Source organism: Chrysemys picta, chromosome 15 (genome assembly GCF_011386835.1).
Source record: "Chrysemys picta bellii isolate R12L10 chromosome 15, ASM1138683v2, whole genome shotgun sequence".
Taxonomy (NCBI): domain Eukaryota; kingdom Metazoa; phylum Chordata; order Testudines; family Emydidae; genus Chrysemys; species Chrysemys picta.
This window is the reverse complement of record NC_088805.1, coordinates 8,820,304-8,847,921: the sequence shown is the minus strand read 5'-3', so window position 1 is coordinate 8,847,921 and position 27,618 is coordinate 8,820,304. Positions and strand designations below refer to the sequence as shown.

General features: G+C 45.9%; 1 protein-coding gene across 7 annotated transcripts in view; it reads right to left on the bottom strand.

Annotated features, from left to right (window-relative positions):
• Positions 1–1,813: 1,813 nt before the first annotated feature.
• The window catches only part of RNFT2 (ring finger protein, transmembrane 2), a 39,195-nt gene continuing 13,390 nt past the window's right edge, over positions 1,814–27,618 (bottom strand). For all 7 annotated transcript variants that reach the window (XM_024108098.3, XM_065568298.1, XM_065568296.1 and 4 more), the window contains exons 6-11: positions 27,153–27,253; positions 23,768–23,921; positions 12,706–12,855; positions 6,668–6,733; positions 5,382–5,483; positions 1,814–4,517 (exon numbers count right to left, since the gene is read on the bottom strand). In XM_024108098.3, the coding sequence (XP_023963866.2) occupies positions 4,383–4,517; positions 5,382–5,483; positions 6,668–6,733; positions 12,706–12,855; positions 23,768–23,921; positions 27,153–27,253 (708 nt within the window). In that variant the 3' untranslated portion in view covers positions 1,814–4,382. The remainder of the gene's footprint in view (positions 4,518–5,381; positions 5,484–6,667; positions 6,734–12,705; positions 12,856–23,767; positions 23,922–27,152; positions 27,254–27,618) is intronic.

Sequence of the window (27,618 nt, the reverse complement as noted above, 5' to 3'; positions counted from 1 at the left end):
ATTAGTGTATCCATAATATAAGAGGTTGGTGCGATATATTATAGCTCAGCATACAAAAGAATTTTTTTTCTATCAATGTTCATTCAAATGCAAAAGCAGATTTTGCTATAACCATGTTCGTGCACCTTCAGCACAGGTATTTGAGCACTTGCGTTTTACCGGTGTGCGTACATTTGCGAAAAGTTAGTTTTCAGCTTAATACTCGAATATTCACCAAAAGTAGTTTTCAAACTGTGTAAGTGACTCTCAGCATTTCAGGCCATTCAATCAGGGAGCAGAAAATTTGCCATCATATTCATAACACTCTTTAAGATCAATCTGAAGGCCACGATTTATTTGCTGAAGAAATTCGCCCATAATTTCAAAGAGCGAATACATTTGAGAATTTTCTAGTTTGCTACCAGTCACACTCCGCTAACAGATTAAACAACATGAAATGCATCAAATCTACTCGGTACAGGAAAGACCCTACAGAGTAGCTGTGCAAGTTCCTTCCCACACCAAAGCTAAGGCAAGGCATGTGCTTACTGCAGATGCAATGAGCTCGTTATGGCTCTGGTGTATAGATGGACATGGCTTCTTTCCCTCTTTTGTAAAAGTAATTTCATATGCTGGAGATTCTTTGTACATATTTGTAATGACTTTATTAAAAAAAATCAATTGTTCACTGGGAAAAAAGGTCTTACTTTTTATTTCCTCTCCAAAACAGAGAAGATCATTTACTATATATTCTTTCCCCAACCCTGCTCCTGCTCCCACTGAAGTCGATAGAAGTTTTGCCATTGACTTTCACAAGAGCAGGAGCCGGCCCTGTGTTACCTTCTGAGCAGAGGCTAAGACTCTTTTGCCCCACGTTTAGGCCACCGAAGAATCACCACAACTAATACGAGACGGGGTGTCTCAAGGAATTGCTAATGGACTGTAGAGCCTGTTACTTCTGTGTTGCCCAGCACACGTTGATAATGACAAAAAAAGTATTTATGACTCACAACTGTTTGGTGGCCTATGTGAACTGAGTTGACCTCTGCCCTTCATGTGGAACAAGTTCCTACGGTACAAAAGCACCACTGTATGTGGCACTAAATCTCAAGAGGGAGGAGGAAGGTCCAAGACGACTGAGCTAGTCTCTGACCTCTAGACATGGCTCTTCCACATCAGGATTGAGGTCCATTGACAGGCATCAGCATGGAGAAAGTTACTCTGCTGCTGTTAGTGCTGCATCTATAGCGAAATGGAGGCCTTCGGTCTCCAGGAGTGTCAAACCAAAACCTTCATGTGTTTCTGTCATTACAGAGACACTGGAAGCTTAGCATGGCTTGCTCACTCAGAGCGGTCGGATTACATATGATGGCCTAATGTACTGAAATAGAACACAGGAGAACCATGCACGTGTCTCTGAAGCTAGAATACAGGCCTATAACAGGGGCAAAACAAGAGTCAATAGGGCACTTTGAGGTGGCATAGAGATGGGAAAAAAGGCGCTCATATCTCACAACAAATTAGAGTGTTATGGCAGGTGTATAATTCTACTGAAAGCCTCAACTAAACAGAGAGATCCCCCCCAATGAGTAGTAGTACCAAGCCTTGCGTTATGTTTTTCTGGAGTGTTTTGGCAGTAGTGGAGTGTTTTAATCCTGGCAAGTTACTATTAAGATGCTAATTCACTCTCTCATGTTCGCAGCTGGAAGACTATAGTCGGGGGGAGGGAGGGGAAGGAAGGGAAGAGAAAAGACTATCAACAGAGAAATTTTGCACCTATTGATGGCAGGGGAGGAAACACTAGACAAAAAAAGGCTTATTTACAACCAGAATGTCAAATGCCTTCAGTAGTTTTAATCTTTCTCCTATTAACATTTTGATACACTTCACCATCATTCCCCACAACACTGATTTTTGCAGTAGTTCCTAAAGGCAAGCAAAGAAATAGTCACTCCTACTTGGAACCAGGTTTTCAGAACAGCCTTGAGACTCTAGAAAGCAGAAGCTACACATTAACCTATCAGTTTCACTCCATGGTATTCCACACAGAACTGAACCCATTCATTCTACATTCACCTGTGCTTCCTTGCAGAGTCAGCAATTTGCCATTCCACCCAGATAAAGGTTCACCCAGGCTATGATTCACATGTCGAAATTTTATGCCAGTTGGAAATCTCTCCTGTTTCCTACAGAATCGAAGAGACCTTTCCTTTGGAGACAACCAGAGGACTGTTCGGCTTAGTCCATGCCTTTCTAAAGAGGCTTTTAACAAAGGCACCTCACCTCATTTTGTGGGGCAAAGCCTCTTCTCCTCTCCCTTCATCCTATCTCTCTCTTAATTCAGGTTTGATTCAGATTCTGCCTCCATCACTTCTCCTTTGTCCTATTTTTTCCAAGGAAAGTTAAGACAAAACCCAGTTGCCATTAGCTCCTGTTTGCTTTAATTTTCCCCCCAAGGAGGCTTTACAGTAGGAGGGCAGGAAAGCAACCAATACACACGTGCCACCCTGTTTCCCTGAGGTACAGTTCTTCCTGCTTGATTATCCAGGCAAGTGGGATTGTAACCTTACGGCCATTTCCATAGTAATGAGCATGGAAGATGCCATGATTGCTTAATGAGGCCATTTCTCCGTGCGTTCGGCAAAAAGTAAATCGTCTAGCGAAAGAGAGAGCTCCAGCTCGAGAGCCAGTGAACAAACATCAAATCCATTGGCATCCTAGTGCCAGCGTAAGATTCTCGACAGACACTGTGACAGCAGAATACAGACTTGTGCTACTCCAGCATCTAGTCTGTTCATTTGCCTATTAAGGGTACAAGCCGCTGTCCTTGAAAAGCGTTTTCTGAAGCCGAGGCATTTGCTTGTTTAGGCGAGATGGGGTTTATCAATAGAGAAAGTTTGTCCCAGTCTACCCTGGATGGTGGAACCCGACTGCAAGGTCCTCATAATGAACAACCTCTCAAGTAAAATGCACCCTGCATCTATTTCACACAATCCTCATAGAAGGAGGGGGCCACTGATCGCTTTTATTAGAGGAGTTGTCACCACGATAGGGGATTTCGAAATATTGTCTGTTTGCAGGCAGGCTGGCCACATCCAGATACACACCCTAGATCTAGGAGAAATCTTAAGATGAGCTATAGGATCATCTTTGGGCATCTCAAATGAAGCTCGAAAGAATCCAAATTCTTTATGTCTGTATCACACTGGTAGCATTTGCATGCAACACTCCACCCTGTTAGCAGGCATCAATCCTGCTAGGAAACAATGAGGTGGATTCTGCTGACTCCCTAGAGAGAGAGGATCTAAGGTTTGGGCTGAGCAGCCCTGAGAGAGGAGCCTTCGGAGCAGCCAAGCCTAGGAAGAAAGTTTTGAGTTAAATTATATGTTATTGGATTCCCATTTTGTTTTTTAATAAAGCCAATCCCCAGGAAACAGCATGAGGTGCCTTTTTTTTTTTTTTAAATGAACTCTATACAGTTTGTGGGCTGGGTTTGAGAAAACCATCTCTTTACATGGCCTTCAATTAGCACTTGAACTTTTGTAATAAAATTCAGACTTGGCTTTAATCTCTCCCCACCTCTCCAAGCTCTCCCACTTGCAGAGGAAGCAGATAATCCAACCATGAACATTAAAGATGAAACATTTCAAAGCTGAGAAAATGCCACCCCCTCTTAGTCTCTTTAATATGGCCCTCTGCTATTTTTCTTGAGGTTTCATAAAGATCAAGATGGCAACCCATGTGTTTTATGGTATCAATGACAACAACAGGGCTATTGGCCACCGACCGTTCCCAGAACCCTAAATGAACCTCTGAACCAGTGGTACTGAAGCAGTGACTCTGACATGTTTCCCCAGGTAATACAATAGTGGCAATGTAACTTTATGATGACAGATTCTGGGGAGTCAGGAGGCTGGTTTAATGACATAACTCCAGTCTGCTGTCCTCTCACAAGTCAGTTGAGGAAAGCTTTCCTCTAATATTATGGACTACACACATATAATGGGAAACTCTCATCATGTTTTCCCTACAAACACGACATTTATGTACACCGAGAGAATAGACAAAGAGGAGCCAGCCTGGGGTAATTTGTGCTGTAGACAGCAAGTTCAAGCAAGGACCTCAGGCCCAAGTTAGCAGTGAAGAGTGGCAGGGATGGATTCTGACTCTGAAGCACTGAAAACCCACTCCCCTTCCCTCTCCTTAGAAGACTCTTCATGCTAATGGACTCTGATCCCTGCTAGAGACGTAACAACATGCCAACCTGCTCCCCCGGTTGGATGGAGAGAGAGAGCTGTGTGAAAGACCGAGACAACAACCCACTAAATACTTGGAAGCAAGGAGTTTCCCAGCTTTTTCTTCTGTCTGCTCACAGGTCATCCTGATCCTGGTACGTGTTGGGGTTAATAAACCTGGAAGTGAGCTGAGGTAGTGCCATCTTTCCAACAGCGCAGAGTCTCCACTGCGATGGACCGACAAAGAGGACAGGTCTTCTCCCTGTCAAACCACAGGCAGAGGCACTCTTCACAAAACACATGCTGTGGAGGAAAAGGGACTCTGTCAGGCTGAGGGGAGGGGAACAACCCTGTCACCCAGTGCACAGATGCAACAGAAAAGCTTTGGTACGGGAAGCAATGCAAGTTTAGAAGGAGGGAGCAACCTGTAGGATCTCACTCACCCGTCTGCATGAAAAATAAACCCAAATATGAGCACACTAGCCCCACACAGGCAATAACTCAAACATCAGCATCTCTTAATGAAGAAATGGAAACACATGTCCAAAATATAGTTCTCTTACGTGCGGGATGTCTCTCTGGGTACATAACAGCAGGGCTCGGTGCGCTGCACTAGCTCTCTGTTCTCTTCAAAGTGCAATTCCAGGTGTGGGCCAGACTCTCCAAAACCTAGGGGTATGTCTACACAGCATTTTGAAGGGAGTCGCAGCAAGTCTCTCAGCCCCAGTCGACAGACTCGGGCTTGCGCTAGGGGCTGTACAAATAGCTGTGCAGGCAGCACTTCGAAGTTGCAGCTCCAGCCAGAGCTATGGAGGGGGGTTGGCTTCAAAGTCTGAGCTGCAACTTCGAAGCGCTGTCTACACAGCTATTTCTAGCTCAAGTCTGTTGACTCTCTGTGTGGGCTAGCACTAGAGAAGGATGAGACTCACATTGGCTGCAAGTTTCACAGATATTTGCTGACAGTAGAGGAATGGAGAGACTTGGGGATCTTGGTTATATTCTCGGCTCTACAGGGGAGTGTCTATGTCTATACTACGTTGGGTGTTTGGTGACTTAGATGTCCACTGGGCACTAGACGGAGATACTGTGTCTATTTCTATGCTATGTTTAGAAGTGACGAGGTTAAGTTTGATCCTACAACGGGTTTGGCAAGCATGGTGTTCTTACCTGGCACATAAGGATCAAAGGTTCCCTGAACTCCACTTGGCAAATAGCACAGATGTCTCCAGCCTCACTGCACTGCTGGCTGGTTGCACGGACTCCATAGGTCTGTTAGGGAGAGGGAAGAAAAACCTCTCTGTTCAAAAGGGTTTAGATTACCTGGTTTGTTCTTGTACACGCACACAAATGCTTCTTTTCATGCCCAGCTTTTCTACACTGAAGAAAGCCCAGTGGAAACTAAGCTACATCCCTGCACTGTGGCTGACAGCGGGAGTCTGGAGATGAGGGTCCTAGACCCTGCTTTGACAGTGACTTTGTTGCAGGATGTTGGGTAAGTCACTTCATCCCTCTGTGCCACAGTATCTACAGTTGGGAAATAAGGATAATGATATTTACGGAGCTCAGTGGGGTGTTGTAAGGATTAATTCAATATCGTTTGCAAAGCACTGATAGAAGGGGCTTAGAAAGTGCTAAGTATTAACACTACTAACAACAAGCTAGCTCCAAAAAATCCCCAAAACACTTTTCATCCACAAACCTCCAAGCTCTTTATAAAAAGGAGAGTGTATGTCATTACCCCCACTGTGCGAATGGGGAAACAGAAAATTAGAGAGGTGAAGTGACCTGCCCAAAGCCACATGATGAGAGAGTCAAGTGTCCCAACTCATAGTCCAGTCCCCATCCATTGGGCCACACTGTCTCCAAACATACACATTACCCGTGCCAAGTGCTGAGAAAGTACCATGGTGTTTGGTCCCATAGCTATACTCCACATGGCAGAAAAGCCACGGGGTCCTACCACAGTATTCTCCAGCAGTGGCTGTAAATACCACCATAACACTACTGTACGTTGCCATGTTTGGGGCGAATACGGTAGTATTTATTTTAATCATAAATCAGGGGATGTCTTAAAGTCTCTGCCTCACACAGACACACACACACACAAACGGCAACTCGCTGCTTTATTAGACTCAGTGGATCAAACAATACTATTCAGCGCCTCTAACCGTCACATTTCATACATACTTGTCAATCTGTTTCCAGAAAAGGGATGCAGCATCTTGCAATAGACCAGCCATGCAAGGTTCTATTAACATTGTTGGGAAAGGGCAGACATCAGGAATTGCTTCCCCACCCAAAAGTTAGGTAAGGCTTCCCATCACAGCCACGGGATGGTGGGTGACTTTTTTCAAAAGTACCATAAATCTGGCACCCTGAGCAATGCTTTACTGAACCTTTCCTTTGTGGCAACATTTTCCAAGTCAACTTAGCCACACACATTGACTACTTACCTGAGGGGTGCAAAGGACCTTCAGTGCCTTCCGGACACTCCCCACACGGCCACAGATGTCAAAAGACTGCAATAGAAACATTTAGCTTTAGACACTGTTCACAGGGCGATAACAGACAGAGTCTTGTAACTTGGAGAACATCTAGGAAGAGATGGTCCAAACAGATACTCGTAGCAAAGAAAGAGCCCGAGAAGCAGTAATGCCCAAAGAGACTGAGGGGTGACAAAGAGCAGAGAAACAGACATGAGCTGACACTGCAATATGGTAAATAAAAAGGACCATTACTTTAAGTTGCATACCCAGAGACTTCACGTTAGAGGAAGGGGGACAAAATAGTCTCTCTCACTCTCTCGACATCTCTGATGGGACTACAGCTGGAATATGGTATTCATTTCTGGGCTCTTCATTATAAATTGGAAGGAGTTCAGAGAAGATCAACAAAAATGGTGGGGGGCTGGAGGGACTGATTTCTGAGAAAAAATTAAAGGATTAAATACATACAGCTTGGCTAAGTGGCAACAAAAGGTGAGTGAGTGTGTGTGGTGGGGGACACGACACAATAACTGTCTACATATCTCAAGGGGGATAAATACCGAGGAGACGAGAAATTATTTAGCATAAAAATAGCAGTGAAGATAGAGCTAAGAAAGGGAAAAGTCTGATGGACTATCAGGGATACATTTCTGAGAGTTTAATCTATCAGCCTGTGGGACAATCTCCCAAGACAAATAGAGAAAGCCATACTGCAAACTAGACTAGACAAGATGTGAGAAAAGGCCCCATAGGGAACAGCTCTGCATTAGCAGGGAGTGGGGCTGCATGGCATAACAGGACTTTTCCATCTCTAATTTGTCTGGATATGGAGCGAGTGGAAGGGCAAAAGAAAGACCTAACATGAAGAACTGCATTAGACTTACATGATATGCACACACATCAGAAAAACTGGATTTTTTTTTTTTTGTGAGGGGTTGGTTTTTTTTTTTTTTTGGTTACCGTGACTAAGTGGGCTCTCTGCAGAGAATGCCAGTGAGATCACCGTGCAATAGATGTGGAATCAAATGCAGGCAGCAGTAATGCTTCCAGTCAGCAGATAAAAGGGCTCCAAGGGTTCTTCCGTAATGTTTCCAGTCAGCTCCTAGGGCTTGAGCTGCAGACTGTTACGGATCTTTAAAAGTTAATGATCCCATGGTAGGTAGCAGCTCTCTCTCACACAACCCCATGCTCTCTTTCTGGGGCTTATTTGTGTCTCTGCTGGGGCCCCACAGCCTCTTCTAGCATCCTCCCTACAATGCGTGTTTCCCTTGCCACCCATTGAAATCTAAATTGCAGCCACCATCTTTCTGGCCAAGGAATTGCTCCACCTTTGTTCACAACTGGCCAGTGCTGCTCCTTAATGAGCTGGAAGGGCAGCCATAAAGCAACACCAAGTACCTTCAGCCTCCACTGGTCCAAGGAGAGTGAGATTAGGATGGGACTCAGATCAGGGTCCCTGACTTGGCAATAGAAATCCCTCCCTGCAGGCCGGTGAGCCAGTCCTTCCAAACTGTTTTCCCAACCCCGCTCCTCTCCCATGCAAATGAAGCCAGTAACACTTTGGGCAGGACTCTTCTCTCTGGTAGGGCATTAAGACATGGGCCTGCATACATATTAACAACTGGGATTCCCGCACCAAAGTCAGCCCTGTGTTCACATGTAAGCCAGGCATATGCACGGAGAGGACCAGTGCCAGCTGCTCTATACAACCTCCCTATAACCTGAGCCTGCAGGACCTGCCCTTTGTGCCTTGGAGAGGTGATACAGTCGAGCTAAGCCCTGGATTACTGCCAAGAGCACAGCAGGTCTGAGCACCAAATAGGCTTTTGTGGTTTTTCTAATGTGGTTTGTGGCTTTGCTCACGTGGACTCCTAGGGGTATATTTTCAATGCGTCGGGTAAAGAATTAGACATGCAACTCCTGTGACTGTAAATGGGATCCAAGCATCTAATATTCCATGCACTGTATTGGAAATGTAAACCAGCCTATTCCCTCTCCCAGTCCACTCCCCACTCCTCTCACACAGTGTCTCCAGTGAAAGGGAAGCTGAAATCTGTAGTACCTCAAATCCTGTATACGGCTCACAGACACTAAAGGCACCTTAAATGATCCTGGACTCTCAGCCACTGGGCTGTATTATCTTCCCACTTACACTGGTTTCACTCTACTGACTTCAACAGAGTTACTCCCAACTTACTTCAGCGCAGAATGAGAGGAGAATCAAGCCATGTTTTGCCAACCTCTTTGGCTTTTCCCAACACTAGGCTGTAGGCTGGAGGCCATGGTTGCAGGCCGGCTCTTAGGTTTAAAACAGATATTTCCTGGTTAAAGGTAGCAGATATTTGCTTAAAGCAGAAGAGCCGGGGCAGTTCCCTCCCATTCCTGACCTCTGCTGCTGGTTATGAGCCGTGCCTTGGCAGTGTCATGAGCAGGACAGTGCAGAACTGGGAGTCAGAATTCTGCAAGCTAAGAATTCACAAAAGATACCAAAGAAGGGCAGGTTTAGTGGTAGGGGGGCAAGGTCCTGATCGGATACAAAGGTGCTCTTCTGAAGTAAGTGCACTGACGTCCCTCCTCCCACCACATAGCCCTTGTATATCAACAAGGACCTTGAATAAAGCAGGAAGGAAAGAAACTTCCACGCTAACAGCATACGCAGAGAGACTTCAACAGAAGGGACCCTTGCCATGCTACTCCTGAGACACAGTGGAGGGCAGTAGATCGTTATTCTCCTTTGATACTGCAGCTGCTAAATCACAAACTAGGAGAACTTTTCAGGACAATCAATCGCTTCATCGATCCAGATTGCCGTGCAGCTACCTCAGAAGTCAGCCCCTCAGCCTGTGGAGACATGTCAGCCTATGCCATAAAGACGAATGACCCGAACCTGGGATGGTCTCTCCAGACAACAGGAGCCATATGAAGAGCCCAGGACTGGAAACATCTCTTCCCCTTTCCCAGGCACTGCCCATTTACACAAGAGACACTTGAAGCATACAAGAAATCAGAATCACCACATGTGACTCAAAGCCATGCCCCGCCGGGTGCAGGAAGGACACATGGGATCGCTTAGGTCCCCTCCTGGAAGCTTACAGTCAATGCCACTTTTGAAGAGGGAAGCTTCCTACCACCCTACAACATGAAATAGTTCAGTCCTCCAAAAGCACAGTGGAGAGCACAGACAGGCAGTGCGGTCCAGTGGATAGGCACTGCACTGGGACTCAGGAGTCCTGGTTCTGCCACTGACCTGCTATGACCTTGAGCAAGTCACTTCCTCTCTCTGTGCCTCAGTTTCCCCTCCCACCATTTATCTAGTGATCTCTTTACACCAGGGAATGTCTTTCATTCATGTTTGTACAATACCTAGCACAAATGGCACCATCTAGGCAATACAAATCTATTATAAGCAGCAGCTATCTCTGGACTTTACAGACTTAGGCTGTGTCTAGCTGAGCAACTGGCACTGATTTAAGAAAATCTGTTTAAAAAACAATTTCCGTTAAATTCTTATGTGGACAGATTGGTTTAAGAGTGTTCACACAAGAGGCTTACACTGTTTTAACTTAATCAGTGATGCACCTTTTTAGTTTACACAAGGCTATAGGCTCAGCATTCAGCCTGCCTTTCTTGAGCAAACTAACGGAAAGCATGCCAAGAGCAGTCTTCAATTACATCTGTCCCCCACTCAGCTCCTGCACCTCTATCAGCCAGGTTTCAGGTGAGGACACTGAATGGAAACGGCACTACTCGTTTTGTCCATACGGGGGCAACGGGAGAGATTTATTCTATTACTAGACCAGTGGTTCTCAACTCGCTGCCCAATCAGCACACAGCTGCGGCCCATGTGACATCCTCAGGGCCACACAGGTAGCATATATACTGTGTGGATGCAGCCCACATAACACAGAGAGAGCTGCATAGGGCACCCACGATGGTAAATAGGTTGAGAACCACTGCACTAGACCCTTCTGCATTCAGTACTGTTGATTACACTATACTTTTATTCTGCCACACAGGAGGAGCAGGAATTGATGGGGAAACCCAGAGCTGACTGCAATCTTTGCTCCGAGGCTGCACTCAGAGAGAATGGTGACGGGCAACTTCTCCTTGTGATACCAGAGAGTTCATCTCAAAGTCTCTCAAGGCCCTAGACTGTCTCGCATCCTCTTCTATTGTTTTTTATATGAAGCCACAGGGGGGAAACAGTAACACATCGAGACTCAAAATGTCAACAATATGCGGACAACCCCATGCCTACATCTCATTCATCACTACTGTCCAACTATCTCAGTGCCTGGCCAATACCAGTAAGTGGAGGAAGACAATTGGCCGAAGCTAAGCCCAAGCAAGGCAAAGGTGACGATGGAGGGGGAAAGAAAAACCCTGGTGAAGATCTGGTCTTCATGAGAACAATCTCTGAACACTGAGTGAGTCTGCCATCAACTAATCAATTCAGTTCATAGCCTGGGAGTTCTCCTGGACTCTTCACTGGACTTCTAGATACTTCGACAGCTACAGCTGCTCAAACCAGCTTTTTCCATCTGTAATTGTCCAGGACCCGGGCAAAGCAATCCATGCCTTTGTGATTTCTACCACCACTCATTGTACGTGAACACACTGATCTTAGAAAACTCCAGCTTGTCCAGAACGCAGCAGCTCGCATCCTTAGCAACGTTAGCCACAAAGAACATAGCACTGCAGCACTCGAATCACCACACTGGCTCCCCAGACAGAACTGGGTAAACGCAACGATCTCAGTCCTCATCCTGAAGGTCATCCATTGCGACAGACCAATGACCTGAGAGCAGGGCCTCCCTTGGGAGTTATGTTCCACAGGAATAAGAAAACCATCAGCAGCATAGGTCAGACTCATGAAAGCGGGGCACACAGCTTGCTCAGCAACCACCACAAGGCGATGGTGAGACTCTCATGAAGGACCTTACATCCTTCAAAACTAACTGAAAACTCACTTCTCTTCCCTCATCTTGCCTCTAGTGAAAAGCAGAGAGGAAGAGGAGAAACTCCCTTATATACACACACACACACACACACACACACACACACACACACACACACACACACACCTCTCCCGGAAACCTCCTCCAAAAGGGGGTGAAATTTAGTCCATTTGCTCATCTCTTAGTCTGGGGCCTAACGTTTATGCTTGTAAATGCAATCCTGCCCTAGAGCCTGGTTACTGTAATTAAGAAAAATGGCAGACTCTTCCCGTCTGGACAAGATCCATCGTGCTGGTGGGGATGCCAGCCTCAGTCTCCAGTGGTGTTAATCCAGTATCTTCCAGAAAACGATGTCCATCAGTCCGAGCTCTCACTCTGGCTGCACTAGTATGATGTCCTCACAGGCACATAACTAGGCATGGCTGCTTTCATAAATGTAACAGGCAGAAGGATGGTCCAGCGATTAAGGTGCCAGTCTGATACGCAGGGCTTGTCTACATGAACATTTAGACTGTGGGAAGCTGTAAATCTCTCTCGCACGAGTCTGCTGTGGTCTCACTGTCCGTGCGAACCCTGCTGAGATGTGTGAACAGTTAGCTAGAGCGCTCTGAGCTAGAGCAGAGTGCTCTGAGGAACTGCTAATGCACATCAGTACGGTGCACACAGACAGACAGTGGCAGGCCAATGAGGGGCAGGATTCATACCCCAGCTTGCTGTGGTCTAATTGTTCAAGTAGGGCACACCCTCAGAAGACCAGGATTCAATTCCCAGCTCCACATAGACTTCCTGTGCAACCTTAGGCCACTGTTTTAAATCTCTCTGAGCCTCAGTTTTACCATCTGCAAAGTGGGGATAATAGTACTTCTCACGGGTGTTGGGTAGATAAAACTCTTTGAAGAGCATGAAGTGCTCAGATACAACACTAATGGGAACCATATAAGTGTCTAAAATAGTACATTTTTAAAGAGTTTATTTCTGAATCATAAGAAATAAAAATCAGGGAGTTTGCTGCTCTATACAACGTTTACTCACCAGGCATCTCCTTACCTTGCAGAGACTATACAGTATGATCAGGATCCCTCCTAGGAAATAGCTGCTGGATGCATCATCCCCCATGATGTATTTGTACCACAACTGGATGGGGACAAGCGAGCGGAACAGCTGGCTCAGCTCTTCAATAACCAAATAAAACTTCCCCTGTAAAACATAAATGATACAAATTATCATCATTGCCAAGGGCCCAAAAGGAGAAGAGAAAGGCTCAGATGTGAGAGTTCGCGCTATGATGAGTCCTGCATGTCCATTAGCCTCTCAGGCACTTTACTAATGGTTGCACACACTGGTATTGGTGAGTTGCAACTATTGCCCTCTTCACTGCCATCTAATTTAGTGCCCAGAAAGGGAAAAGTATCTTCTCACTGCTTCCTTGTGCTCCCCCGGGCGGTTTGTTTTATCCAGCTGTTGTCTACAGTCTTACATTTGCTTCTCAGGGCAGGGACTGTCTCTTTGCTATATGTTTGTATCGTGCCGATAGGGCACTGGCTTGTAGGCATCGTTGTATGATCAATAATACTAATAAATAGGAAGAGGAGTACAAGACATGTTTCTCCTTCCCTGGTCCCACCACTGTGCTGAAGGCAGAGAATTACTATTGTACAACCAGCATGGTCTCCCTATTTTGCAGAGAATCCTGGTGAATCAAATTGCAACAGGCCCTCCCTTGCTTTCCAGCATTCCCTTCTGCGCAGTGTGTGCTGTCTCAGATACAAACTCTGAGACACAAAGACCAGCTCTGAAATACAACCTTTAGTTTCAGGGTTGCTTAATCCTCCCAAGAATTGTATTGGGAAAGAGAATTCATCCAACTATCTGCTCTACATTAGGGAGCCATGCACTTTGCAGGAATGGGCCCTATCCCCTTTTTAAACGTCTACTGAAACAATCCTCTCATCTTGGTATTTCCTCTAGATTTGAAACCATTTGTTCTTACAAAGGACACCATCAAGGCCTCATTGTTTACCTTCAGGTTTCTCGTAACCCCAGGAGGCTGCAACAGAAATATGTTTTCTAACCACATTTTCTTTCACTCTATAGCAGTGAGAACAAGCACCGAGAAGCTGACCACATAAGTAGGATCTAATTTTGGGTCTCCCAGCCTTGATGAGGATCTGAGTTTGTGTTGTCACTCATTGTTTAGAAGGAAGAATTGATGTCAGGGCAAAGGAGTGGGATGAGGGGTCGTAAACATAAACCAACAGATCAGCTGTCATGGCGTTAACACTCCTAAAAGTTAAATTTTAAGATGTCCAGATTTTGGATTTGATAAGGATAGGTAGGGAGGGATGGGAAAAATTCCCCTAGAATTTTGCTGCGTGCATCACAGTAACAGTATTGTTGACGATGTCATCACAGGTCGCTGTCATTAATCGCCATCGGTGGGGTGCAGGGATTCAGTCCTCTGCAGTCCAGGAAGAAAGCAGCAGTCAGCACCCTCCCTCTGGGTCTCAGAGATGAGATCACTTGGCAGGCTGTCCCGCTGTGCTGAACAAATCGAATCCTTCAGAGAGCTCTGGCATTCTCATGATCTCATATCCCCCCTGGGACAGCGAGTGAGGTCACACCAGCGGTTGCTAAAGGACCTGGGCTTTTTTTCCCCTTCCCCCATCCCTCCTCTTTTTAATCCCATGTGGCATCATATAGCAAAAATGTAACAGCAACAATATGGGATTCTAAATGCAAGCAATTTATTAAATTAGCACGAAAGGCTTTCTCACCAGACTCACGCTTCAGTATGATCATCATTTATTTCATAAGCCTCTGTGACAGAGGGTCGCAGTTTGCTAATGACTAGTCTATCACTTCCTGCAGCATAGGCGCACACACACTCACACACACACTCTCTCTCTCTCTCTCTCTCTCATGAAAACAACTGGCAAGTAAAATGCACTGCAAATTCCTAAAGCAATCCACTTTGCTGCTTCTCCCACCAGACTTGGACTTTTCCTTCATCCAGTTCGGCATCCGTAACAGACTGTCCTGGTACAGGTCAACACTTGATCCTCCAAAGATTTCAGATGCCTTCTGTGAAGCTATGGGATAACAAGAGGAACCTCACTCCTGTGAAGCTCGGGAGCTGGGCAGGGCTAAAACTAAGCTCCTGCAGAGTTTCTGAGCTTCCCGACGGTGGAGCACAGGGCTGGGAAACATTCAGGTGAGCTCTGGCCAGGGAGCAGAAGCGTAGGAAGAGGCAGAGATGGACTTGCAGCAAATGGAAGATTCTGATTCTGTTAACTACGGTGCCTCCACTCCTGTAAAGCTAAGAAGTGTTAATGTAATTCCAACTCAGTCACCTCCTCTAGGCTAGCACTTCCCACGGGTTTTTACTGGTAACTGGAGGACATCTCAGCAGCCTGGAGATGTGTTAACAGCCCCAAAGGAGTGCAGCTACCAGCATGAAATGGGTATGCACCATCCTGGATGACTCACACCACCAGAATGACCATCCAAGAGAACCCTGCAATCGGATACAATATCATCACAGCCATGATGGGTGCAGCTACAAAGATAGCGAAATGAGACTTAATAAAAGGAAAGAGTGCCATATGAAATGTTGCCCCAACAAAATTAAAAGCGTTGCCTTCTGGGAGCATGGAGTACAGAGCCTGTACCCATCAGATGCACCAAGTCTCAACCCTCCAGGACATTTACTTGTGACACTGGCCTCTTTTTAAATTTAGGGAAAAATCTCAAAATAGCCACAAAACACTGGCAGAGATATGAGCCTGAAAAGAAGTGCGGTCCCTCTCTTTTAGCAGGTATATAGTTTCCTTTACCCTCAGCTGCAAAATTCAGAATTTCTGAGGTCCATAACTTATTACAGGCAGCATTGTGAGTGCTGCCTATTATTAAGGTTGGCAGACATGTCCCATTCTAAGAGCCTGTTTCCAGTTGCTCATAAAACTTTGCTGAACTTTAACCATTTGGGCTGAAATTTTCCATGCCACGTGTCCGCCTCAGGCTCTAGGTTATTTATTTATTTAATTAATTTGTAAGTTTCAGCCATTTCTGATAATGAGGTGAGGGAAAAGTCCATTGCTTCACCAGTGTTAAAAATAAATCAGTCATACAACCCTTTCGTTAAGAAGGTCCAGCACCTTCTCACTTTGGAGTTGGCCTCTGTCAGGGAATGCCTTTTGCTATTCCCATCACAATCTTCACAAATCTGGCTAAGCTATAAGCCTTTGAAAAAAAATCTCCCTTCGTACATGCTTTTTAGAGACTTGTTAGAGCGACACCTAAAATCTGAGGATTCTGTCCGCACCAAGCACAGCCAGCCCCCTACTGCTCCTTCGTGTGACTGGATTGCACAAGTGCCATCCCAACAGAGCAGATGAGCCTGCTCCAGACCAGGGGTGCCAGGACTGAGGAGGACTTTTCCTGAAACTGCAGTTCTCACCTGCTCCAGGACAGGGTGGGGCAAGGAACCAGAACTATGAGCAGAGCTTCTGTCTCTCCTGTGCTCTCTCTGACTCCTGGCTGGTGTCCAGTATGGAGGAGGAGGAAAGTGCATGGGTAGAACGTAGAAGGGAAAAGTTGAGGGGAGGGGAAAAGAAGAGAAAGAGAAATTGGGGACAGGGAGCCGAAGTGGAGCAGGGACTAGAACTGGTTGGGAAAGGAAATTGGATCTGGGATAAAAAGCTTGAGGAGTGAAGACTGGGAATGGGATGGGGAGTCAGTGATGGGGAAGAAATAGGATTAGAGCAGTGACAAACTGGAGGGGACAGAAGGGTCTGTGACCACTAGAGAACACTCTTTTCCAGAGTCTGGAATGGAACCCAAGATCCCAAAGTCTCACCATTCCTCTACTGTCAGCAATTATCTGTGAAACTCACTAGCAAAGTTTGTGCCTCATTTCCCTCTGGTGCTGGTCCACATAAAGGATGACTACCTACTACTGCTGTCAGTTACTCTACTAGCTCAAGTGGCAAAGGTCTGTGTGGTAGATCTAAAGGTGATGAGACATAATGGAATTTCTTTTTTCACTTTCCTTCCCCCTCCCCACAGAGGAAATTACACACAAAACTAGGGGAAAAAAAATATTATGAAGGTTGCACTGTCAGAAGTTAGGAAATACCAGAATTAAGGTTGCCTGTACAACCTTAATTCAGACCCCATGTGTGTATGCATTATGATACAGTCTTTAATTATATGATCACAGACTTTTTTCCTCACAAGTCCTCTGCTTCATTCAGTGCACAGGATGGATGGTGCTCATTTAACGAACAGCTATTCAATATTTTGTCTTCATGTCATTCCATGCGTGACCTCAGGCCTCATTTACTGCACAGCGTTTAAACCCTGCTCTGAAGCCAGAATTATTAATTTTCACACAGGCTTTTCTAGGGCTCTCATCCCCACAGTATTTGAATGTGTCACAAACATTAATTTATTTTCACAACACCCAGGAGAGAGGTAAGAGGGTGCTATTCCCATTTCACAGATGCAGAACTGAGGCTCAGAGAGACTAAGATCAGAAGTGTCCACTAATTTTGGGTGCCCAGTTTGAGAGGCCTAGGACCCAATGTTTCTGAGTGCTTCCCATTAGCACTTTATCTGTTCAAACCGCAGCTCCCATTGACTTGAGTTGCAGCTCAGCATTTCAGCAAATCAGCCCATGGAGTCTCAAACCAGGCACCCTGAAAACGAGGACCACGCACTGACTGACTACCTGGGAAAAGTCTGTTCAAGTGACTTGCCGAGCATCGCACAGGCACTCTGTGGCAGAGGGAGAGAAAGAATCCAGTTCTCCAGGGTAGCATTCAGCTGCCTTAACCATGAAGCCATCCTCGCCTCATTCACTTCCAACTTCTGCAAGAAATGAAGCAGAGGACCTACAGAGAACAGCATCCTTCACTACACAACCCTGATTCATTCCCAGAGCAGGCTGAGCCAGTGCATTGAATGTGAGGGGTCCTGTGGAGAAAATAGCATGTGCTCATGTAATTAAAGACTTTCATAACGCATATGTGCAAACGGGCCAAAATGAGGTTGTATGGGCAACCTTAACTCTGGTATTTCCTAACTTCTGAGAGCTTGACTTTGCAACCTTCATGTTCTTTTAATGGTGTGTATGCTTGCGTCACAATGAGACAACTGTAAACTGTGACTGTCACCCTGGAGAAGTTCTAAGTCACCCTCGCCCAGTTGCCAGCACTGTTAGGACATATCCTAAAAGAAGAGGATGCTGAAGAAATCTCTAAGAGAAACCAGCTGACTTTCAGACCACAGGACAGCAGGGAGATTGACCAAAAACCCTCTCCCTTAGAGCCTCTTTGCCAGCACCAGGAAGGAAACAGGTTGGGTAGGATGAAAAGAAAAGAAAAGGACTGTTGCCACTATGTAAAGGCAGGTGAAAACTCACCGCAGGCTAACTATGAATAAATCAAAAGGGGTTTTCTTTTTTCAATTTCAGTAAACGTGAGCAACTCCCACTGGACCTCTGCCTAGTCATTGGGAGTTGTAGGGGCTCAGCATTTCTGAAGATCAGGCCCCAGATCTCTCACGTTGGCACGTCAAAAAACTAAGGTACCCCCAAATCAGTGGCCACCTCTGAAAATGGCGGCTTTCGTGACTTTCCAAAGATCGCGCAGGGAGTCTGGTGACAGAGCTCCAGTTCCGTGATGCCCAGTCCTGTGTTTTAGCCACTCTTTCCTGCAAGAAAGAAAAGGATAAAATGCCCCTCTAAGGCAGAGTCCCATCTCTTCCAGCCACAGCTCCTGAATTAGGGAAAGTTGCTGTAGAATCTGCATATGGTTCCCAGTGAAGGAGAGAAAGGACAGATCCAATGAGTGGAGCATTAGTGTAGGATCTGAGAGATCTGAGTCCAATTCCTGCTTTGCCACAAACACCCTGGACCACTCTGTGCCTGGTTCCCATCTGTACAATGGGGATAATAGCACTGCCCTACCTCACAGGGGCGTTATGTGAGGCACTCAGATACCACTAAGCACCCTAAATCCTTGGCTTTGTGGTGATCAAGGCATAGTTTGTTGCCAGCAACGAGCTGCATCACGTGAATGTCTGAGTCATCTCTTCCTTTGCAGATTCAGGTGTCATCAAGGATGGGAGAGGAACGACACGCTTGGCTAGCACCGCTATCGGAAACAAACCATTGTTTTTCAGTCACGCTGCTGGAGAGGATTGGGAAAAACTTAGTCATGGAATGTGAGTTACACAAAAGAACCCACCGTGTCTCCCACGCTGCGTCCAGGCCAGCGCTGAAGCCACAGATCATGAGACAAGCTATTGCCATGCCATGAGGAGCGGGGAAGAGAGTAAAGGGAGACTGAACTGAATGGAGCAGTGGAAGGGTGGCAAGTTCAGGCACAGGGTCCAATCCTGCACCTTTGGCGCCAGTGGGGAGTTTTAATGGGAGCAGGAGCAGGCCTATAATGACAGAATGTAAATTACCCACAGTGTTAAAAAGGCCTCTTTTTTGCCCCCTAAAAAAGCCCAAAGGAGCAGAGCAGAAATTTAAATAGCAGCTGGGTTCCTAATTTCCACAGGAGGGGGGCTTGGCTGCCACCCCACGTGCTGAAAGCTCTCCGTTAAAAAAACACCCCAACAAATATCATTTGGTTCAATATAAAATGAATGAAAGTAAATTAAACTGCAGGAGGCATGTGGCCTGCGAAGGCCTCCCTTGTGGTACATCTATAAATGGCAGCTTTTCATTTTCACGGCTAAGGAACGACAGCTTGGTGGGTGTGGAATTAGAAGTAAATAAATAGAAAAGACTCACTTACTGAAGACTGCAGATTAGGAAATCCCAGGTGCATGTGAGACCCCCCCCCTCCACGCCCCATGTGGCTATTAAACAATCTTTGCTGCTCTGCCATGGAATGGAATAAAGGGGAAAAAACAACAAAAAAAGAGAGAAAACGATGCAAAAACGCGTGAGGTAAGAGAGAAAGGAACCAGGCTTCTACTAGGGGCAAACGTCCATCCTAGGAATCTTGATTGCTGGAGCCTTTTAAACAATGGATGGGGGCAAATTTTCTTCATGGCATCTCGAAATGGCAGTGCGGCAAAAGGGCTTTCCTGGTCCTGTTTTGTATCACCCAGGAGAATCATGGAAACCAGAAGCTCCATTTCAAGGGGGAAAAAAATAAACACAAGGGGAAAAAATCCAATGGCTCAATTGTTTTAAAGCACTTTAATGAAATAATAGTATTAATAAATACTTGTCACTCCTTTTAAAGATCTGGACCCAAATACTCCCAAATTTCCAGGGCATTTAATATGACTCATTGTGTTTGGGCCCTGGTCCTGAAAAGATTCATGCATGCACCTAAGTCCGTGCCCTTGTGAGTAGTCCCAATGGTAGGTATTCAGCACCTCTGAAAGTCAGGGCCAAGCTATCTCAAGTTGGCCACTCAGGACAGAAGCCCCTTTTGAAAACTTGTAAGTGACTTATCAAAGGACACAAAGTGTCAGGGATGAGATGAGAACTCAAGAATTCCCGGGTCCCTGGCCTGGATCAGACTACTACTCCATACCTCTTATCAAACCTCTCATCAAACGTCTCTTCCCAGTCTCCCTGCAAACCCAAGGATTTTCTACATGCCCAAGTAAAAGAGGAGAAAGAGAGCATTGGGGAAAGCCACATAATGTTCAGAAAAGCCTGGGAACTTTGATGAAGGGTGGGAAAATCTTGAGGAGAGGCCAGAAGAGCCAGAGTAGTTTTAGACTCAGAAAGATGGGACGAATCTGAAAGTGACTGGTCTGAAGTCAAACTGAGAAAGATAAAAGCCTGTGAATTAGATCCCAGTTAGCAAGTTTCACTACAACCATCGCTGAACACCAGAGAGGCACTGCCAGCAAACGCAGGAGAAAATCCCCCTTCTCTCCACTGCCTTCTCCATGGTGTTGAACTACATCTTCTCTTTCACTGGCGGCATGAGGTTCTCCACTCCTGGTCCTGGTCCTGGCAGCTGGAAACCACTGCTTTGATCAGGAAGAAGAATCCAGTAGCACCAGCATTATCTCATGGCAGCTGAAATAAGCATCCATCTCTCCTCTGTGATTTTAACTGGACATTCCTCTGGTAGCTTTCACCTTGAAGGATCCCAAAGCATTTTGCTACATTAGCCACATATAGATAAGACTCACACCTCTCACCATTAGGCTGCAGCCATCCATGAAATGGAAAGCAGCAGCTATTTAAACTGAAAACAACAGCGCCATACTAATAATTTTGGGCAGAAAGTGAAGAATACCATATCCGACTGACATTGCAAGAGGAGCGGTCAGACTATAAATACCTCGAATGGATTTTGGCCAAAACACAAAGAGTATGTCTACATTACAAACGGGAGCATGCCTCCCAGCGTAGGGAGACGGACACTTTCTAGGTTCACTTAAGCTAGTATGCTAAAAATAGCAGCATGAACATTGTGGCACAGGCTAGCCACTCAAGTTTGGACCTTGGGGATTGGACGGGCTTGTATTCAGGCAGGTAGCCCGGGCTGCAACATCCATTTTCAGTGTGCTAGACATACTAGCTTTGCTTGAGCTATCTACCCAGGCTGGGAGGCATGCTTCCAGCTGCAGCATAGACATCCTCTAAGGATGATGCACCTAAGGTGCCATAGGATCTTCAATACTCTTAAGTGGACGAGAGCTTAGGTTCTCCTCTGCCAATGGGGCTTCCAGCATCTCATTGCCCCCTAAAACTACGCTGGGGCATCAGCTCAGCAAAAAGCGCTCGACTCCATCACTAACAGCACTTCCTGTAGTGAGCTGGGTTTTTCTTAGAGGTCTCCCATTAATCTGATCCTGCTTAGTTTTTAAGATCAGAACAGATCACAGCCCCAAATGGCTTGATGGATGTAGAGAGAACTATGGGTGTGTGTGTGTATGTGTATGTGTAAACCCATGATTAAGTGATAGCAACAGAGCCTCAGATGTCAAGGGACAGAGAAACCATCAACAACATCTCAAGACAAAAAGGGACTCAAAAAAAATTGGAGAAATATCACTGTGCAGAAAAAGGTATTAAAAATGAAGCATCTGTGCTGTAAGCCATTATGGGCCCTTGACAGATGTGATCTTACCAGCCTCCCACTGTAGCTGCAAATAAAGACCCAGTCTCTTTCTTCTCCCCCGACAAGGATTAATGAGTACTTGGGATAGCTCTCAGACAAGCAAGCAAAGGCTGTGAACCTTTTCCAGTGCAGCAATTTATCTTGGGATGACTAGTCGCATCACTTTTTTTGCAAGCTGGATTATGCCCTGACCCAGCACATTAATCTCCCAAAATAAAATAATAACAATAATAGAGAAAAAAAAAAGAACTGGACAATCGCCAGAGATCAATTAATAACCATCTCAAGTACCCCTGGTGCGCAGGAACAAACAGCTTAACTCCCCTGCCACCCATGTTATTTGTAAGCATAACTATTCCCGCTTTAAAAATTCCCTTTAACTGCTTTGCCTGAGACTTTCAGTGAGGGATGAGGACAGTAATATCTTGCATTTCTATCGTGTCTTTCATTCCAAAGGCAACCAAAATTTAACCGATCCACAAGCTCTACTTACCACATCCACCACTGGTGATGGGTCGGGGGTGGGGGCAAGGAGAACATGACAGCTCTAATCGTGAACAGGCACTTTACACAACTGTTTAGGACAGGAAGTGAAAAACATCATACTCTGAGACCTGGTCTACACACAGTTTCAGTATCGATGGAACAGTTTCAGTTAGGGATGCAATTTTCTCCTGAAATAGTTAACTAGGTACCGCTCCTACTTTGGGTGCAAAGGTGCCGATATAGATTTTTCCCCGTCTTGTACAAGGATAAGCTATACCATACAAGGCACCTTCACACCCATATAACCGCATCCACACAGGAAGGAGGTGGTGTACTGCTTCAACCTGTATGCAGACACACCTTTAGGGTGATATAAAGTAATTATTATTTAAGCTGGAACGTTCCCAGAACACCTGGGTTAACACATCTATTCTTGTAAAACAATAAAATAAAAAGAGCGTTACAGGTCTGCAGTGAACACAAGAGCTCAGAACCAAAGTTTCACATCTCATCCAAGAATCACAGCAGCATAATGGACCCTGAACACGCTGGGGGATTGGATAAGTACTGACTCGGAAGGAAAAATGCCAGCATCTCTGAAGATCAGCCCCTTGGGGGCGCCTCAGGTTCAGTGCCCAAAATTAGAAACCACTTTTTTTAAACAAACATTCACCTGCCATAAGAATTCAGATGCAATAGCACATCAGGAAACCAAGTCCACAAAATGAAATGGATTCTAAACATGAAGTGACCCTGGCTTGTTTCGTTTCATTGTACACAGTGAGTGATGCTAGAATTCAGGTTAAAAAAAAAAAAGATTGGTGAGGGAAGGAAGAGAGATTGTATCAATTAATAAGTATACATATCAGAAAAGTTGCTACCAGCTCTACAGTCAGTCAAAAAAATAACCCAGGAAAATTGGTGCAAAAATTTTACCAAAACTTTCTGTGATTTTTTTCTTCCCTAACATCACATTTTCATCAACATTTTGATATTTGAAAATTTTTGACCAGTTCTACTACATACATGGTAAATCAGATTTCTAAAATTCCATTTAAACAATCTAAGGTGTTATCAGTTACACAGATAAGGATGCTTGTCTTCCACAAAACATACAATTTTTATCACTTTAATCCACTGTTTTTCCAGCGGAAGGAGGGGAGGCGGGCGGTTTGTTCACAAAAGGCTAGATAGTGCAAACTGCCCACAGCCTGTAGCAAAGTGTTTCACTCTCACCCATTGTTGTTGGCTATAGCCCCACCTCTCTCCTTCCCTTTTTGGGGCAATATGCAGTTCTGGGAGGGAGGGAGCCAGCAGCCCCCACCCTACCTTGAACATGGGAGTGAAAGTCTGTCTGGTCCTTACACAAATCATGCAAAGGGTTTGGGAAATGGAGGCTCCCTTTCCTTTGCACACCCAAGCAAGAACCAAGGAGAATCTGTATCTAACCTCAGAGGCATGGTTTTATTGGGTGGCTCCCATCAGACAAGGACCAGGAAGAAAGCGGAGTCCTTTACCTTTGACTTGACAGCCAGAATGATTTTAGGCAGGGCAACGACCAGGCATTTCAAAGAGATGGTGAGATACTTCAGTACGAAGTCTGTGATCCCCACAGTCCACATCAGGTCAAAGAAATCCAGACTCTCCAGGTTCGGTTTCAGAAATATCAGGCTGAAAAGCAGGACAGCAAGACCCAAACATTAACGAATGGCCCATCATCTGCCCTTCATCAAAGCTCCAGTACAAAGAATGGGCCCAGGGACTCCACCAAACGTGAGCACAGGTTCTTTAGATCAAGTGTAACAGGAGCAAGGTCAGCAGGTTAGTCCCTTCCGGACTTTGACCCATGCCTGCTCTTATCCAGCCCCACTGAGGTCAATGGCTTCAGACTTGCCCATTTTCAGTAAAGGGAACACAGTCATCCACAAAGCCTACGGTGGAAGTTAACCCCTGCACTCCAGGCCGATAAAAGAAACTTCCCTCCAGGGAGGTGTTCCCAATATCAGCAGCTCTGGTCCCCAAGTTTTCCCACTCAACCCTATTCCTGAAGGAAAAGCCACCTACATCTCTCCATCTTTACCACTGGGGAATGATCTGAAACATGCACGCCACTGCAGTTCAGAGCCGCGCTGGGGTAGTTGCCACTCCTCAGTAGGAACAGCACAGGCCAATTCAACAGCCCCGTGCGTGTAGACCAGTCTTGAAACCCCACAAAAGCACATCCTGGCAAAGGCAGAACTACTGCCGGGGCAGCATTCTCCACAGCACTAAGCTAGCTGGGAACGCAGGGCAGGCACGCGACAAGGGCAGCACGCCACTAGGCACAGCAGAATGCTCAGGGCCATTCAGCGTGGGGTAATTGCACCGAGACACTGGCTCACAAACTTTTGAGGCCAACTAAGAGCTGGGCTCTGTGAATCAGCATCGCCTATTGAAGTGCACGTATTCCAAACCCATAGGAAGGGGAAGCCAAGCTCGGTCATGGATTCCAGCAAACACAAATTAGTGGGAGGTGGAGAGCAGTGACCCAGCAGGGCTCAGCACGCAGACCCTGCACCTGAAAACCAGGGTGGTTCTGCTGCAGAGAGACAGAAGGCTGCATTCCGGGGGGCTTGCAAGGCGTATATGCCCCACATGAGGCATTCAGCCCAGCAGCTCACACTGAACAGGAAGGAGCAAGGCATGGGTGCGGTAGGGTCAGAGTATCCGCTGCGGCACCATGCTCCGATTAACTCCTGCACCTGCATTAGAGAATGTGCAAGTCTACTTCCGCCATGGGCTAGAACAGCCTTCAGAGAGCAGCAGAAAGATGCCTCTCTTTTTCCTCCTCCCACCACCCCCAGTCCAGCAACTCGGGCTGGACACTGAGTTGAATATTTGCTCCTTAGGTAGGAGGAGCCTAGAGTACCAGTACTTCAGGAAACCACTGCATGGGGTACCAGTTAAATCAGGTCCTTCCTCAGCAGCCACAAGGGGCTTCTTGTCACTATTACTGTCCACCAAGCTCTCTCATGTGAAAAGCAAAAACATAACAAAAAGAAAAACCCGAAACAAAAAGCCTGAGCATGAAATTAAAATACTCACAACTCTGGCACAGCGCAACAGGTAAAATTAAACCCTAAAAACAGAAACAAAATCAGAGACTTAAATAGTATTGTGAGCTAGGAAAATAAATACACAAAAAACAGCAGCAAAATCAGGAAATGAAAAATAACTGAAAGGAACAAAAAGCAAATGGCGATTTCTATCCTCCCCAGCCTGTGCAGGACTCTGGGCCAGAGTGCTGCCAGGGTCTCTGCACAGACAGACCTCTCCATCCACACGGAGCACTGCTGAAGTCAGGGGGATTCTGCATGGAGCTGCTTGGCGGATCAGGCCTTGGTGTGGAACTCTCTGTCAGCCTTTGCAATATATTTAACCCTTTCGCATCAACTCACCGCTCCCCAAACAAAGGGGCACAATGTTCCTGTTTTGCTGGAACCCTTTGAACTAACCTGCCCCTCTCCCAGCCCAACTCTGCTGTTCCTTTCCAAATCTGCCTGGCCTCATCAGCTCCCCAACACCCCCATCTCACCTTCCAGCTCCCCCACATCCCCATCATCACCCTCATCAGCTCCCCCGCACCCCTATCTCATCTCCCTGCTCCTCAGAGCCTCCCAGCAGTCTCCTTCCTGCCTTCTGTTTCCCGGCTGCCCACTACAGCAGCCTTTCCAGCACATTCTCCCAACTTGTTCCACTCCGACCCAATCCTTCCCTCCAGAGCCTCTGAACTGCAACTTTCCCTCACACGTCCCGTCACTCATCTGCTTCCAGTCTGATTCATACTACAGCTGCCCCTTCACTCCAAACACCCAGGCAGAATCCCAGATGAGAGTCACATTTTTTAAAATAAAATAATTCAGAGTGTTGGGGTCAAATGAAACTCATTTTTCTCCAAGCAACAGTTAAAGACACAGGTATTTCTAATAACTGCTAATGATAAATTTGGTTTAATAATGCAAATTCAGATGGGTGCCACGGTTCTGAGCATACAATCGTTCTACCATTCAATATGCATTTTTTCCAGGGAAGAGATGGTTCTATTACTGCTGCCTCATCACAATTAAAAATGGAAAGGCTCTATCTGTGATGTCATCTAAGCTATTATTGCTCATCTGATGCAAGACTGTTCAATACTATTCATTTTCCAATGATTTCTTGAATATATACAGTTCCAAGTCTCAATCAGTGGGACTCCCACAACTTCCCTTGGGAAATTATTCCACAGGGGAACAGATCTCCCTTTCAGACCAATTTTCCTAACATTTGGCCTAAATTTGCCTTTGCATCATTTCACCCCATCTATCCTGGTTACACTCGCTTAGCCTAACTCCAATAGCTTCATGGCATTTAATTCTTCCTTTATCATTCTAATAAGAGATTGACCCCAACCAAAACTCTGGATGGTTACACCCCTCAGCTTCAGAAAAGTTGATCTCCATAACTAAATTTGGAGACTGGCCCCTATTTGCACCAGATCCAAACACCCCCAAATGCTGGGAACATTTGGCTCTGAATCCAAATCTAAACATTACTCCTCAAGTCTATCTTTAGTAACAGAATGAAAGCCTGATACACAGCAATGGAAAGAAGCCATTGTGGGAAGGGAAAACAAAGGTCAGTATTCTCATCTGGTTCCAGCATCCTGGCTCTCTATATCTCAATTACACCATGATAGAAAATCCCAGCTTCCATGGGCAAAAAGTAACCCGCATGTTTTTCCTCCATTTACCGTAGCAGAGATGGCAGATTCCATGGAACTACACTTGCATTTCACAAAAGTGTGAGAGAAGGTGGGCAACCTCTTTTCCACCCTGGCAATTACTACCTGTTTCCACCAGGTAGGATTTACCACATGCCCACCTGTTGTATAGCTGCTGGGAGCTGAAAGTGTAAAGCAAGTATAAGGTATTCCCCAGGAGGAAAGCCAGGATCCAGAAGACAATCAGCACCGACCTCTTCTCCTGAGCACAAACAAGAGGCAGACAAGACAGATTCAAAAGTCTAAAGGGAACATGCATATTGTGCACCAAGCCTTTAACTGCTGAAAAATGTGAGACCAACCCAGGGGACAGACACACACTTCTAAGCATTCAGTAATTAGTTATTTACATGGGAGTGAGACATAAAAATAGGCAGCAAGGTACAGACGTAGATAAACAGGACCAGAATCTGCTCTCATTTACTTTGTCAAGCAGAGTTACTCCACTGAAATCAAGAGAATTACACTGGCAGAAAGGGAGAGTCAGACCCACATACCCCAGGTTTCAAAGGTGGATGCCTCAACAGGACATCCAAATCCTGCATGCTTACACTCAACTTGATAAGT